Raw genomic sequence first — 16,546 nt, 5'->3', positions numbered from 1 at the left:
GTGGGGCCTGGGTCCTGCTGTGGGCCTGGGTCCTGCCGTGGGGCCTGGGTCCTGCTGTGGGCCTGGGTCCTGCTGTGGGGCCTGTGTCCTTCTGTGGGCCATACCCTGCTGTGGGCCTGTGTCCTGTTGTGGGCCTGGGTCCTGCCGTGGGGCCTGGGTCCTGCTGTGGGGCCTGTGTCCTGCTGTGGCCACTCTTAACTCCTTGTTGCTGACATTCAAAATGCTCTGAAGCTGGGCACGCTAGACCCACCTAGAGTGGGAGAACAGCAGCTCCAAAGGTTGAGCAGCCAGGGGCAGCCTGTGCTGCAGCCCCACATGTCACCATTATGTGTCAACGCCTACCAATCCTAGTGGTCAATTCTGTCTGAGTTGCACCATCCTGGAAGCATCCACACCAGGTGTTCCCATCTTTACTTGCCTGGGACGTTCTCCCACTGCACCACCTACTCCCTTCTAGTCTCTCATTCCCCATTTCATGTTGGCACCCCAGTGTGCACTTCTGCACTGACACCAACTTCCTTGGTGATTACGTCCAGTCTTGAGGCATCAACATCCTTGTTAATAACGACTCACAAACTTGGGCTCATCTCCAGTCCTAACTACTCTCCGTGAGCAGAAGATAGGACACTCCCATGTGGAGGCATGATGGGCTCCTCACATGGACCAGGTTACTGAATCTCCCTACCCCCTCACCATACCCTGCCCGGGTGCCCACTGGGAGCGCTGACATATCTCAGCCCTTCACTCACAAGTACTGATACTGACTCCTCTGTTCTTTATGAGCACCAGCTGAGAGTGAGGGTGTCATCAAGGGGATCTGCAAAGGGGATGTGAAGAAACGAGGCAGAAGGATGGTGCAGGGAGTCAAGGTGACGGTAGGTGTCACCCATAAGCTATGTGGGGAAGAAAGAAGGGCTGGGTGATGCTCCTGGACTCAGATCACCATCAAGGAGGAATGCACAACTATCGGTCTGGGTGAAAAGGTCAGAGGATAAGTGTAGGGAAAAACTTGAGGGAGAAGGCAAGGAGATACGAACAGAGCTCACAGGGATGGTCACTATGGACAGACGATAAGGGAGCTTGGCTGCCAGATGAAGGTGAAGCACTGGCCACATTTCCATGTCGGGAGAGACAAAACTAACACCTCAAGATTAACTTGGCAGGGTGCTCAGAGGAATGGTGGGAGATGAGATTCAAAGCAGTTACAGCACTAAGGTGCCTACCATGCGGCAGCAGAAACAGAGGAGACACAGGCGATGGGGGTGACAAGGCCCTCAGCGACTGCATCTGCCTGCCCTTACAGTGCCTATGCCCAGTTTTCTCGAGGGAAACCTCTCCCAATCCAAAGGGAGATGTAATAATCGGCAATATTTATTTAGTTCATTTTATTTAAAAATACTTTAAAGTCTCATTTTTTCTGAATAGGGGCATAGTCACCTCAAAATTTGAAAGGTAAAAACAATTTATAGTGAAAAATCCCCCAAAGACCCACTCAGTTTCCCTCGTTTCTAGTGTACCGTTCCAGATTAATCTAGGTTTACACAGCAAATATATAAACATACGTTTGCCTTTTAATGATAAAGTACACCCAACTATGCTATTGCTTCACCTTATTTTTCTTACTTCATTATGCGTGGGATCTTGCTTACCCGGCCCCCCTCTCCCCCAGGTCCATATCCTAATCCCTGGAACTTGTGCTTACGTTACACTACATACCAAAAGGGACTTTGCAGAGGGAATTAAGGTTATGGACATGAATTACCCTGGTGGACCCAATCTAATCAAATGAGCCCTTAAAAGCCTGAGAAGGATCTGAGGGCCACGTGGAAGGACCTCGGAGAGCCAAGGGCCACTCAGGCCGGCAGCCAGCACTTCTGAGGACCAACCCCAAGAAACACAGATTCGGCCAACAGCCTGAACAAGCTTGGAAGTGGAGTCTCCTGGCTAAAGGCTAAGACCGCTCTTGCAGTCAGACAACCAGAAGAGCCAGCGGCCACCCTCCCACAGCAAGCGGCCACGGGATGGGCCCTGGCCGAGCCCTCAGCACCTTGCCCCTTGGGGGAGAACTGGCCCAAACTCTCCTCCCTTCCCAGAGTATCTCCTCCACACGCAGAGCGACTCCACTACTGACTGGGCCTCCCAGGCAGGACATCTGAGGCCGAAACCCCGTTTCTCCCCCAGCTCTGCCCTGTGCATCTCCGACTTCGCATCGAACACCAGGAACCGCGAGCCCACCATGTCTCCCACGCGCAGGGAACCACCGCATCGCACGGCTGCCCCGTCGCTCCGCCCAAGCCCGAACGGCGGCATCGATATGCGGGAACGCCACCAGCCTACCGGCGGAGTCCTAGCTTGGCCCCCCGCCGCGACCTTACCGCGGGCTTTCCCCGGAGACTCCCCCTCCCGGAGGCCGCCCCCAGAGGCTCCGACCTCCAGCCCAGGCCAAGCGGCCCCCGCCCCGCCCCCCGGCGCTCCCACAACCCCCCGCGCGGCTCCGCCCCCGCCCGGGGGGTCCCCGTCTCGCCGCCCGCCCCGTCTGAGCCCTGAGAGGCCCCTGGGCCCCCCAACCACGGGGGCATCAGGGACAACCGGTGCGGGGTCCGACGCATGGAGCTTCGCGGAACTAACTCACCTCAACAGGTCGCGCTTGGAAGGGAGGCAGCACCGCCGCACGAACGCCTCTCAGTCAACGCCGGCTGACCCCCGGAAGTCCCGCCCCGATTTCCGGCCCGCCGCTCGTTTTGTCTGGGACAGCGTAGCCACTCTAGACGGCGGGAGGCCGGGGCGACTCTGTGGTTCAGCCCCATTCCTGGTCCCGCTAACCCTGAGCCAGGGACCCTTCTGTTCCCCTTTTTTTCAGAGTGAACCCGTGCACTGAACAAGGCGGTAACTGAAGAAAAGGGGACACTATTAGAAATGCAGAGATAATGAGATATACTGTTTAGTAGGAGATTTTAATACACAGGCCCCCAGAATCGAAACAGATTGTAGTTTGAGAAAAATCTAAGGATACATTTTTTGGAAGAAATGAATCATTCAATCAGTAAGTGATTAGAAAGATAAATGGAAGAATTCAAATTCCTTCAGTAGATAATGTTTTCGTGAGATTGTGCATGGATCATTTATAAGACGGAAATCAATTGTACACTTGGACATAAAGAATACAAATAGGCCCGCGGTGGCTCAAGCCTGTAATCCCAGCACTTTGGGAGGCCGAGACAGGCGGATCACGAGGTCAGGAGATCGAGACCATCCTGGCTAACACGGTGAAACCCCGTCTCTACTAAAAAATACAAAAAACTAGCCGGGCGAGGTGGCGGGCGCCTGTAGTCCCAGCTACTCGGGAGGCTGAGGCAGGAGAATGGCGTGAACCCAGGAGGCGGAGCTTGCGGTGAGCTGAGATCCGGCCACTGCACTCCAGCCTGGGCAGCAGAGGGAGACTCCGTCTCAAAAAAAAAAAAAAAAAAAAGAATACAAATAAGGCTGGGTGTGGTGGCCCACGCCTGTAATTCCAGCACTTGGGAGGGCCGAGGCAGGCAGATGGCTTGAGGCCAGGAGTTTGAGACCAGCCTGGGCAATATAGGGAGACTCCATCTCTACAAAAAATACAAAAGTTAGCCAGGTGTGATGGTGTGCGCCTGTAGTGCCAGCTACTCAGGAGGCTGAGGTGGGCGGATTGCTTGAGCCGGGGACTGTGCAGCTGCAGTGAGCAGGGATCACACCATTGCACTGGTGAGACAGTGAGACCCTGTCTCAAGAAAAAAAAAAAGAAACAAAGCAACAACCAAAAAAACCCACAAATATTTTAACGTTCATTTTGCAGGCAAATTAAACTATTAAAATCAAGAATACATAATAAAAAATAAACGACAAACTACTGGAATTTAAGAAACACTGTGTAGATAACCTTTTTTTTTTTTTTTTTTAAAGTTCAGGTGGAGGTGCTCTCAGTTGGAGAGGAAGAACTTATTGGAAGCTGGATAAAGGTCATTCTTGCTATGCTTTAGCAAAGAGATTGGTGGCATTTTGGCCCTGCCCTAAAGATCTGTGGAACTTTGAGCTTGAGAGAGATGATTTAGGGCATCTGGCAGAAGAAATTTCTAAGCAGCAAAGCATTCAAGATGTGACATACCTTTTTCTGAAAGTGTACAGTCATATGCATTCACAAAGAGATGGCCTGAAATGGGAACTTATGTTTATTTTTATTTTTTATTTCCATAGGTTTTTACATTTTTTATTTCCATAGGTGGTGGTGGTTGGTTACATGAGTAAGTTCTTCAGTGGTGATTTGTGAGTGGTGATTTGGTGCACCCATCACCTGGGCAGTATACATTGAACCCAATTTGTAGTCTTTTGTCCCTCACGCCCTTCCCACCCTTTCCCCCACGAGTTCCCAAAGTCTACTGTATCCTTCTTGTGCCTTTGCATCCTCATAGCTTAGCTACCTCTCATAAGTGAGGACATATGATGTTTGGTTTTCCATTCCTGAGTTACTTCACTTAGAATAATAGTCTCCAATCCTATCCAGGTTGCTGTGAATGCCATTAATTTACTCCTTTTTATGACTGAGTAGTATTCCATCATATATATGATATATTCCAGGCCGGGCGCGGTGGCTCAAGCCTGTAATCCCAGCACTTTGGGAGGCCCAGACGGGCGGATCACGAGGTCAGGAGATCGTGCCCCTCTTTTCATACAAGTTGGTCATGGGAGTGTTTTGGGTGATGAAGAAGCCTTGGCAGGTTTTATGGCAGAGACAAATCCAACTCAGTCATGCTGCCTGGAGAGTCAGGGCCTCAGAAATTGGGATTAGAGGCAGGAGTTTTAGTCCTAAAGATCTTACAGATTCCCAGCAATGCAAAGTGCCTCCCACCCTACATGAAAATGGGCAATAATGGAATTCACCAATTACATTCTAATGTGTGTGAATACACGTATAAAACAAAAATTAACCTTAACAATTGGTGGGGAAGATTGACAGCACAGGACTATGCACAACAAATTAGCAGACACTAAGGCAGAATACTTTTCACAGCAGAAAGACCAAATCTGTCCCTTTCTGATGCACATCTTCAGTTTTGGGTCAAAAGCTAGTGGTGGAGGTCAAGGCCAAGGTCAACCTAAGGAGTCCACAATAGCATGCATCAGTGGAAATGTTGCAGGACAGACAGACGTGGAGGAAAAAGTAAAAACACTCTTGTGACCATCAGCACCTGCCTTCACTGCCTAGGGAGTCCCTTCTCCTTGTAGCAAAGGCTGAGCAAATTCTCTGGGATTTTCACTTAGTAACCTGATATTCTGGCAAGTCAGACAACTGAATTAACTACGTTGAATATTCCACTCCAACGCCCATACGTGAACCTGGTTGTGCTCATAGCCTACTGCCTCACTGCTGTGATGTCTTGGGCAGATCCTGGAGCATGATTTTGAAGACAGACCAGGGCCCTTTTCTACATCCCCCATCTCTGCCTCTCAAGTCCAGTCAGGCTATAAACATATGACAGGGAGTAGACCATCAACTACTGTGAACTCTACCAGTTCAATGAGTAGCAAATAATGTCAACAAAGTATGGCCACCAAAGTTCTCTTCTGTCACAACTGACATAGCCTGTGGTGAAAATTGCTGATGCATAGAGATATGAGGGGTAGGAGACACCATCTATTTACTACATAGCACAAGTGGGAGAGAACTATAACGAAATACCTTTCCCTCACTACATCCCAGGGTGACCTGCAAATATGCCACTTATTCTTTTCTCTTGTGAGTATAGTGAGCATGATTAAACACAGTAGCTCTCTGGGAAGAGCAAGAATAAAGGAGTCTTCAGAATGAGTTGTAAGATATGTATGATGCTTACTAAGTGGAACTCACAATTGTCCTGTTTAATGTCAGTCTCGTTTTGAGAATGCTTCAGGTGACAAAGGCCTGTGTCAGCAGTATGGATCATGATGAGATTCCTGGATGGCTGAACCTCTGCTGGTACAGGCATAAAACTCCTCCAGAAATGGCTTCTTTTTATTAACTGAAGAAACTGAAAATGCCTTTCTCCTCTCAATTTTAATGTAATTGGTTAAGCAGCCAGGAGAGGCGAGTGTGGTGGTACACACCTGTGGTCCCTGCTACTGATGAAGTTGAGGCAGGGGAATCGCTTGAGCCCAGGAGTTCAAGGTTACAGTGAACTATGATTGCACCACTGCACTCCACCCTGGGCAACACAGCATGATACTGTCTCAAAAAAAAAAAAAAAAAAAGCTAGAAGTAGCAAGTGTATGATTGCTCTATGTCAATCATCACATAGAGACCATCTAGCTCCCAACCAACATTAATGCCATCACCAAGCCAAGTAATTAGGAAACAGAAATTTCTGACTTGAATAGAGAACCTTAAAAGCCATGATAAATAAAATTCAGTATAATTTGGATGAAATATTTAATGGAAAATAAAAACTTATTCCAAGCGGATAAGGTTAATCTGGAGAAATGTTTTAGCCATAAAACCTAAAACTGGATTTGAGTAAACACTGAGGTTCTTAGTTAACTAAACACCTCCATTGTATGTAAACAGGTTTAAAACAAAAAAAATTATTTTCTGATTTGGTTCTGTAATCATGGGCTTCAGAGAAAGACACTGCCACAGCTTCCTAACCCTTTCAGCATTTTTTTTTTTTTTTCTGGAGTCTTGCTTTGTGGCCAGGCTGGAGTGCAGTCATGCAATCTTGGGTCACTGCAACCTCCACCTCCTGGGTTCAAGTGATTCTCCTGCCTCAGCATCCCAAGTAGCTGGGACTGCAGGCACCCACCACCATGCCCAGCTAATTTTTGTATTTTGTAGAAATGGGGTTTCACCATGTTGGCCAGGATGGTCTTGATCTCCTGACCTCGTGACCTGTCTGCCTCAGCCTCCAAAAGTGCTGGGATTACAGGCATGAGCCAACGTGTCCAGCTCCCTTTTGTCATCTCTTGATGGAACCTCAAAGAAGAGATCCTTGGGGGAAACCGAATTTCTTTTTGCTTCCTTCTTGAAAGTTCTCTAGAAGAAGTTGTAACTGGGTAACAAGCTCTAAGTCCCTGGCTCAGCCTGCAGGCAAGAGAGCGGGGTGAGTTGACATTGAGTTTTCACTTAACTTCAGGAGATTAAGGTTTCCAGTCACCTCAGGAAAAGACAAGAACTCTGTTCTTGCAGTGGAACATAGCTATCTGTGATGGGTAAGTGAAGACATAACCCACAGGCTCCCATTCTTGGACATTTTCCTGATTTTTCTTCATGACAAAACTTCTAGAAAACCCATCTACCAAATCCTATTTAGGTAAAATATTGGGGTCCACGTGTTTCCTAAACAAAGGAATGAACACACAAGACAACACAGGATGAGACAAACATGGCGGCCACCAGGAACGACACGCTCTGCTTTATTTTATACAGTCGTTTGTGGAATGTTGCCAAGTCTCAAGACACATTGTTGTTTTTCTGACCTTTCCCTGACTTTCTGGATTTTCAAGATGTTTACACATAAACCAGCCCCCAGGGTCTGCTGTTTGCAGCTGGATCCTTTCTCCTCCCTGTTTGCAGGGAAGGAATGCCCTGCTTCGTTTGCAAGAGCAGGACTTATCGGGAGCGTCTCATTTGCGAGCACGTAGTCCTCTACATTTCCCCTTTCTTTATTTACAAGTTTGAATTTCTTTCAAAACCATCATTACATGTTGGGCTCGCTGGGATTTGGTGTTTGCCCTGTGGCACCATCTCCAGCAGACTGTGAAAATGACAAAGGCAAGAACAACAATCAATATATTACTAGAAACAGAGGTCAGCAAAGTTTTTACAGGGCTCATAGGGTTCAAAGACATCAAACTTTGTGCAATACCAGTCATCAAATCTGCACCAGTCAGAAACGGTAACTGATTGCAAAATGTTTCAGAAATGTTCTGTGTTAATTCTTGTATTTCTAGGGAAAGATTATTATGACCAATTAAAAGTCTCTTTATCTCAGTCCAGTTATTTGCAGTGCTGTTAAAAGGAACAGGAATAATACAAAATTGGGTAGTATTCCAATCACATTTCAACAAAGCTTGGGTATTCAACACTGTTAGCTGATCTCCCAACCAAGAAACCACTTGCTCCAGATTATCCACTCGTTCAGTCAAATGAGCATCTATGTCTCGTTGCTGCTGCCACAACAAATGTGATTGTTCATGCCATTGTTGCACAAATTCTGCATTTTGTATACTCTGGTGTAGAGCTAATCCAGCTACAGAGGTGGTGGAAGCAATTGCTACAAGTCCCACCACTGCTGCTATGATGACCGCAACAATTCTCCGGCTGCGGTGGACAAGATCTTGCATTACTTTGTAAATCTGAGTAACCCCAGCAGATTCACTCCAGGCACATGTTAAGTTCATGGGTAGCCAGGTTTCTTTTCTGGCTCTTAGTATATATATAAATCAGAATGAGACTCATTCCAATTATTATTCCACCAAGTAGTATTTATACAACTTAAGAATGTACAACTGTTTGCACAGTTAACTACCCCTGTATTATTATCCCATTTAAAAATTCCTGCCAACAACAAGTAAGGCTTTCTTACACATGCAATAACATATCTAGAACTGTTTCAATGCAAAGATATATGGAAAGGGTTAGCAATATTAGTAAGATTTAAGGACATGTTTACTGTGAAAGTGAACATTGGTTTACCAGCAGCTAGCAACTTCCAAATATGACTTTGTATTTGTGAGGTATTAGCCAAATGTGGCATAGGGGGGCGATAGACCACCATCATGCCAAATAATAGTTTCATTGCCATCCGCAGAAATGCTGTGATGACCTTTATGCCAACGCAGGTTGACATGGCTGAATTTAGTCTGAAAATCTCCATGTACACTCCAATCTGTAACAAGGTATTTACGACTCTTCCCTTTCACTTCTAACAACAATCGTGGCCCGCTACCTCTATATCTAGTCCACTCCAGTTGGGAAACACCTCCAGACACATCAGGGATAGGGCATAAAGATAATGTACTTGGCAGAGTTTCAATAAGTACTGCAGTATGATTATACTTAAAACTTTGAGCCACAATAATCACAGTAAAGGCAGAGATATGACTATGGTTATAGCGAACAGCCCAAGTCTCATGAGAAAGATGCAGACAATGTGGACTACTCCCAAGACATATAGGTAACCCTTCAACCCCAAATTGATATGAACTATTTACTGTGCCAGTGTCTAATTCAGGATCCTGGTTTAAAAAAGGCAATGACATCCAAGCAGTATCATTAGTAAATACTGGGACTTCTCTGTCTCTCCAGGCCACACCTTGATATAAGGGTGGAAAAGGAATATAAGCCCAGTATGTAAATTCTCCAGCCATTACCTGACAATTTACAATTCCTGGCCAGCACAGCCAGGAATAAAGTCAGTGTGGTTTTGGGCTGCCCAGTTTGTTGAACAACCCCTTCAGCTTCCTGAGTAAGCTTTTTCAGTTGACTCCATGTCGGGGGCTCTGCACGTCAAGTCCCGAAGGTGAATGTTCTCTGAGCGATCAGATTCAGCTCTGGAAATTCCTTGAGGAACTCTTCAGATCGGCTCCTCTTCGCCATGGCACTGCTTCAGCTGTCGAGATGGAAACCACTCGTCTCCGGCACCTGTACGGAGAAGAGCATAGCCTCGGCCCCACTGTAAAACTTTTCCTTTTAAATGTTGCCCTTGTAATGAAGGATAATACATCCACAGATTACTGTTTCGTGGCTTTTCTAAAGGCTGTTGAAAATGCTTCACCGCTGCAGACTGCTGTAATTGGTGCCAATGGTTGAGAAAACGTAAAGTAAAAAGGGCTTTCAGAATTTGATGTTTTGGGGAATCTCGCCCATCTCCCCCTTTTTGTTTTAAAAGTTGTAATTTTAAGGTAGCATTGGCTCTTTCAATGATTGCTTGACCTTGACTGTTAAATGAAATGCCAGTGCAATGACGAATATGGTATAAAGAAAGGAAGGCAGCCAATTTATGAGAGCAATAAGCAGGGGCATTATCAGTTTTCAGTTCAGCAGGAACTCCCCTAACTGCAAAGCAAGTAAGTAAATGAGTAATAACAGAGTCAGCCTTTTCAGAAGGCAATGGTGTAGCCCACTGGAAATGTGACCAGGTATCAATAGTATGATGAACATATTTTAAATGACCAAAAGAAGGAACATAAGTTACATCCATTTGCCAAATGTGATTTTGTTGAATGCCTCGAGGATTAATACCTGGACTTAAAAAAGGTGCAATAATAGGAGCACAAGATGGGCAAGCTCTGACAATAGCTCAGGCTTGACGGCGTGTTATAGAAAATCGCCGTTGTAATCCTAAACTATTAGTATGATGTAGTTGGTGCTCATCCTGAGCCCGTTGGACACGTCCAATAAGTTAGGAATCAATCTGGTTATTCCCAAAAGTTAAAGGTCCTGGCAACACCAAATGGGAGCAAATATGAGTGATGAAAAGGGGGGCAGTGTGAGAAGTAAGAGCTATAAATAATAAAGAAAATAATTTTTGTAAACGAGTTTGAGGAAATAACGGTAAAGAAGTTTGAGATGTATATTTAGTTACGCATACAGCGTATCGGGAATCACTAACTATATTACAAGGGGTTTGAGGCCAATCTTGTAGAACCATAAGAATGGCAAAAAGTTCTCCTTGTACTGATTCAAATGGGTAGTGAGAAATTTTTGAATTATCTGATGTCCAGTATCCAGCTTTTCCATTGCCGGAAGCATCAGTAAAAAAGGTAGGACCTTTAACTGGAATGTAAGAGATAGGATTATATGGCAATAAAGAATATTGTTGCAGAAAAGCAGATAATTTATTACTAGGATAATGCTGAGAAAAAGAACCAGTATACTCAGCGCAAGCCACTTGCCAACCCTCATGAGTTTCCAACAGAGATTCAATGTATTGATTAGATAATCAGGTAATAATATTTGTAGGGTCAGCACCAAGCAACTGACGAGATCGATGTCGTCCTTTAATAATTAATTCAGCTAATTTATCAATATATAGGTGAATTTTCTTAATGGCTTTATTAGCCCAAAACAGCCACTCCAGAATATTATCTTGGTGTAAAACGGCTGTTGGCGAATGGGGAGTATGAAAAAGACACAACGAAAGTGGAAGATTGGGTGCAATATAATCAAGGTGAGTTTCACTAATTCTATTTTCTACAAATGACAATTCTTCTTCTGCTACAGGGGATAATTGACGAGAACTATTTAAATCTGAATCTCCTTCCAAGGTAGCAAATAGATGTCGTAATTTGTAAGTAGGTATGCCTAAGATGGGGTGAAGCCAAGAGTTGATCTCTTCGAATTTGAACTTTTTGTGGCCGAATCTACTTTTCTGCTAACAGGTACCCAAATATTGAATAGGAAATTGAGTCTGTATTTTCTCAGAAGAAATATGTAAATTATATAAATTGTTGTTGTAAGATCTGAAAAACTTGACCTTGTAGGACTTCATCAGGAGTTGCTAATAGAATATCATCCATATAATGGTATATTAACACAGTAGGGAATTGACATCTAACAGGATTTAAGACTCTATGAACAAACTCTTGACATAAGGTGGGACTATTAAGCATACCTTGAGGAAGAACTTTCCATTGATATCTTTGAGTAGGCTGTCCATTATTATATTCAGGAACAGTAAAGGCAAAATTTTCACAATCTTGGGGTTGTAATGGGATAGTAAAAAAACAGTCTTTAAGATCTATAGCCATTAATTTCCAATTTTGTGGGATAAGAGCTGGATTAGGAAGCCCAGGTTGTAAAGTCCCCATAGGTTGAATACAAGCATTTACAGCTCTAAGATCAGTTAATAAGCGCCATTTTCCATTTTTCTTCTTAATGACAAACACAGGGGAATTCCATGCAGAAGTACTTGGTTCAATATGCCCCTCGGCCAATTGTTCCTTAACTAAATTCTTTAAAGCCTCAAGTTTTTCTTTAGACAATGGCCACTGTTCCACCCAAACAGGAGTTGTAGTTTTCCACTTCAATTGTAAAGCTTGAGGCCTGTGGACAGTGGCTAAGAGTTTAAAGGATTGTAGCTCATTTTGAACATCATATTTTTGGCAGCTGAAGAAATATGAGGAATGCTTAAAAAGGCACCAAATTGTTGTAAAAGATCACGGTCCCAAAGGTTAATATTTATGGGAACAATATAAAAGAACACTTTTCCTTGTTGTCCTTCAGGTCCTACACAGCTCAGGGGCTCGACACTTTGGTAGACTATAGAAGCAGTACCTAGGCCGGATAGAGTAACTGATACTTGTTTCTTTTTCCAATGATCAGGCCATTGAGCCAAACACATAATAGATACATCTGCTCCTGTGTCGACTAATCCCTCAAAAAGTATCCCACTAATTTGCAATGAACATAAAGGTTTTTGATCAGAAACTAAAGTTTCCCAGAAAAGTTTTCCCAGTACTACTGAAACCTCCTTGACGAAACACATCTCTAGATAAGAAAGGAAAAAAAGGCAATAAAAGCAATTGTGCAATACATTCCCCTGCCTCTAGGCGCATAAATTGTGAGACTTGTACCATAATAAGGATTCCATCAGTAAAATCAGGATCAATAATTCCTGGGACCACCATTAACCCCTGCATAGTGCTGCTCTGACCTAACAAAAGTCCTACATGTGCCTTTGGCAAAGGGCCACACACTCCAGTAGTTAACTTATATATTCCTTCATTAGGAGACAGAGTATAAGGTTGAGTAATAGCTAAGTCAGCAGCAGCACTCTGCTTAGTTGCAGCAAAAAGCTGGGAAACAGGGGTAGGGGGTGACACCCTTAAGGATGACTCAAAGTCATTCCTTGATGTTATAAGCCATCGCTCACTGGGTATTGCAGTAGGCCTGCATTGTAATTGTTGGGGCCCCAAGCCTGTGGGCCCCGGTTCCCATTTCCCGGGAGGGGTGACAATAAATTTCACCCCTTGTTTAGAATTATTCTTTAAGGCCTTAGAATGTGCTCCAGCAAACAAATGAGCATTGTAAATAGCTCCTCCAACACCTGCACAAGCCCGAATATACTCATCTAAATTAGCTCCACTGGCCTTTAAAGGTCTTAATAATTTTTGACACTCAGGATTAGCATTTTCAAAGGCTCACTGGCTCCTTGTAAGATTTTTACAAATGATAAAGAAGTTTTACCTGCTATCTCAACTTTAGTCCATGCTTTTAGGAACAGAGTTTTAATATGAGTGAAGGCAATATCATCTAGGCCTGCTTGAGCATTAAGAGTGGTGTATTGTCCAGAACCCGTAAGCTGTTCTTCAGTAGGTCCTAGGGGATTTCGGGTAGCATTTTTTCTAGCTTGTACTCTTGCTTCCTCCCACCACCAACTTTTTAGTTGAAGCCATTGCGAACAATCAAGGACAGCCTGTCCCAACGTTTCCCAGTCAATAGGAATCATCATATGTTCTGAAGAGAACGAATCGAGAAGGCCAAGAACAAACGGTGACTGAGGTCCATAATTAGGAATTGCAGCTTTCATTTCTTTCAAAAATTTAAATTGTAGGGCTGTAAAAGTCACATTCTGGCCACCGTTTGGGAAGTGAGCATTGAGGCCGAAAGCAGCCCGTGTTATGGGGAATAAATCTAATTCCTCGAAATCATCCTTTTCCTTTGATTCCTTCTTTTCTCCTACAGCAGTAAAAGGCACAGAGAAAACCTGACCTGACATAGGTAAAGAGGTTGGAGGTGGAGGCAAAGGGAAATCTTTTTCCAAATGAGCAGAAGGGAAGGCTCGTGGCAGAGAGATAGGAGAAACAGGAGCAGTGGTACCTTGCAATTTTAACAACGGTTGTAACATCTCTAAAATACGCTGCAAATCAGAATTTCCTTCAGATGAAGGAGGCATTAGCTCTTCTTCCAATTCCTTGTCCTCAACAACCAGGGCATAAATATGTTCCTCTCTAGGATCATTCCTCTCTAAAGCTTCAGATGCCTCACCTCCTGTGGCAGTATCACCATGCTCTGAGTCAGTTTCAAGTAACTCTAATGCCTGAGTAATGGAACTACACAAAGTCCACAAAGTCAGAGGCATCGTTTGCCCTCGCTGATGAGCTCGACGCAGGACTTTAACCACTTGTAACTATTCCTTTAGATTTAACTGCACTTTGGTTTGATATTGAAACCAGTAACAATGTTGTTGAACATGGACAATCACTTCAAAGTCTTTTCTTTTACTTCTACTCCTATAGACATCAACAGTCCCTCGAGTAACCACAAATATTCAGAGGCCAGAGAGGTGGAATTCCCCATAATTTTCCTGTGGGTCCCCCTTCATTTATTTACCTGCCCTGGGTGTTCCCCCTCCGGTTCCTTGCTCTGGTGGAGCCACGGATCCTGCTCGCTGCACCAGATGTTGGGGTCCACATATTTCCTAAACAAAGGAATGAACACACAAGACAACACAGGACGAGACAAACATGGCGACCACCCGGAACGACACGCTCTGCTTTATTTTATACAGTCATTTGTGGAATGTTGCCAAGTCACAAGACACATTGTTGTTTTTCTGACCTTTCCCTTTCTGGATTTTCAAGATGTTTACACATAAACCAGCCCCCAGGGTCTGCTGTTTGCAGCTGGCTCCTTTGTCCTCCCTGTTTGCAAGGAAGGAACGTCCTGCTTCGTTTGCAAGAGCAGGACTTATCGGGAATGTCTCGTTTGTGAGCATGTAGTCTTCTACAGTAAAATGTACAATTTCCCATTTTGAATTAGTTGGATATATTGGGCCAGCTACAAGACTTCAAGCTCCTTGCTGGCAGCATCTTAACTCTTGGAAACCTGGAGGTGGAGTACAGTGTTATTTGACTTTTTAGCAAGGTCTCAACTATTTTAATCTACACAAAGACTCACCTTATTTCTGAACAACTTTTGCTTACAATCATGTTTCTCTTCCCTGTGAATTATCTGATGTTGAAAAATAATACTTCTGAAGCTTAAGGTACCCATACTCTTTATCACAAAATAAAAACATTTTGAAGGGGCCCAAACAAAGAAAACCCAGCCTGGTTCCATCACACTTGGAAGTGCAAGGATCTCAACTACTTTCTCTGAAGTTGAAATAAATGATACAAAAAAAAAAAAAAAAAAGCAAAGCAAAGCAAGTGGTCTCAAGTGAAATACCTAACTGTACTTTAAGGTCTGGTGCTATGAAATGCATCTAAATAATTAAGTTTCACATATCTACAGGGCTCAAGAAGGGGGCCCATCCTGTGAATCTGAAACAAGGTGTGCTATTGTGGGACTGTCTCTATATACTTCAGCAGCCTGACATTAGTAAGCAGCTCACTGGGAGAGTGAAATCCCTTAGGAACTGAATCTCCAAAAGGAAGACAATAAAGTGAATCATTTCTCACCAGCATGACTCTCGTATAACTGTGAAGAATTTACAGACTAATCAGTTACTCTCCATTGTGAACCGTACAATGTTGAATGAAAGATGTGCACTAGAGTTCCCCACACTTACTACCTTCATAGGTTTGCTCTCTAATATGAATTGTGTGGATTTTCTCATGACTACTAAGAGTTATTCGCTGACTGAAGGTTTTTCCACATTGATTACATGTATAAGGTCGCTCCCTACTGTGAATTCTCTGATGTCGAGTAAGGTGAGACCTTTGTCGGAAGGATTTTCCACATTCAGTGCATACATAGGGTTTCTCTCCAGTGTGAATTCTCTGATGTTGGGTGAATTGTGAATGCTGACTGAACGCCTTGCCACACTCACTACATTCATAAGGTTTCTCACCAGTATGAATTCTGTGATGCTGAATGAGAGAGGAGCGAATATTGAAGGCCTTCCCACAGTCACTGCACTCATAGGGATTCTCTCCAGTGTGAATTCTTCGATGGCGGATAAGGTGTGCACTCTGGCTGAAGGCCTTCCCACAGTCACTGCACTCATAGGGCTTCTCTCCATTGTGTGTTCTCTTATGATTAATTAGGGTGGATATCTGTGCAAAGGTTTTCCCACACTCATTACACTCATAGGGTTTCTCACCAGTATGACTCCTCTGATGTTGAATAAGGTGTGACCCCTGGCTAAAGGCCTTCCCACATTTGTGACACTCATAGGGTTTCTTTCCATTATGTATTCTCTGATGCTGAACAAGGGAAGAAAGCACACTGAAGGCTTTATCACATCCATTACATTCATAGGGCTTCTCGCCATTGTGTGTTCTTTGATGGTGAATAAGATTAAAACTCTGGCTGAAAGCTTTTTCACACTCACTACATTCATAGGGTTTCTCTCCTGTGTGAATTTGCTGATGCTGAATAAGATGTCCCTTTTGACTAAAGGTTTTCCCACACACACTACAACCATAAGGTTTCTCTCCAGTGTGAACTATCTGATGCTGGATAAGGGATAGACGAGCACCAAATGATTTTCCACAGTCATTGCAGATATAAGGTTTCTCTCCAGTGTGAATTCTCTCATGTTGAATAACTTGTGAGCATTGACTAAAGGATTGCCCACATTCATTACACCTATAAGGTTTC

At 44.2% G+C, this 16,546-nt stretch overlaps 2 protein-coding genes and 1 long non-coding RNA gene across 5 annotated transcripts in view; all 3 read right to left on the bottom strand.

Annotated features, from left to right (window-relative positions):
• Positions 1-2,724, bottom strand: part of ZNF16 (zinc finger protein 16) — a 15,056-nt gene extending 12,332 nt beyond the window's left edge. Inside the window, exon 1 of one of the 3 annotated variants that reach the window (XM_011937982.1) lies at positions 2,633-2,724. The gene's annotated coding sequence lies outside the window, so the exon portion shown is untranslated. Of the gene's footprint in view, positions 1-749; positions 828-2,249; positions 2,427-2,632 lie in introns of those variants that run through there. The other 2 variants (XM_011937983.1, XM_011937984.1) reach the window with 2 other exon arrangements.
• A 2,171-nt stretch (positions 2,725-4,895) lies between these two features.
• On the bottom strand, positions 4,896-7,305 carry LOC105508952. The gene is made up of 2 exons (XR_001001356.1): positions 5,732-7,305; positions 4,896-5,213 (listed from the first exon to the last, which is right to left on the bottom strand). It is a non-coding gene; the product is annotated as an uncharacterized LOC105508952 (long non-coding RNA).
• Positions 7,306-14,984: 7,679 nt separating this feature from the next.
• LOC105509088 (zinc finger protein 252-like) lies at positions 14,985-16,542 on the bottom strand (the record flags this gene model as incomplete). Its single annotated transcript, XM_011938196.1, has 1 exon — positions 14,985-16,542. A coding segment is annotated over one exon (1,050 nt), but the record flags the coding sequence as incomplete, so codon positions are not given.
• Between the last annotated feature and the right edge of the window lie 4 nt (positions 16,543-16,546).

This window comes from Colobus angolensis, unplaced genomic scaffold (assembly GCF_000951035.1).
Source record: "Colobus angolensis palliatus isolate OR3802 unplaced genomic scaffold, Cang.pa_1.0 Scaffold17, whole genome shotgun sequence".
NCBI lineage: Eukaryota > Metazoa > Chordata > Mammalia > Primates > Cercopithecidae > Colobus > Colobus angolensis.
The sequence above is the reverse complement of the archived record's forward strand: the minus strand, read 5'-3'. Positions and strand labels throughout refer to the sequence as shown.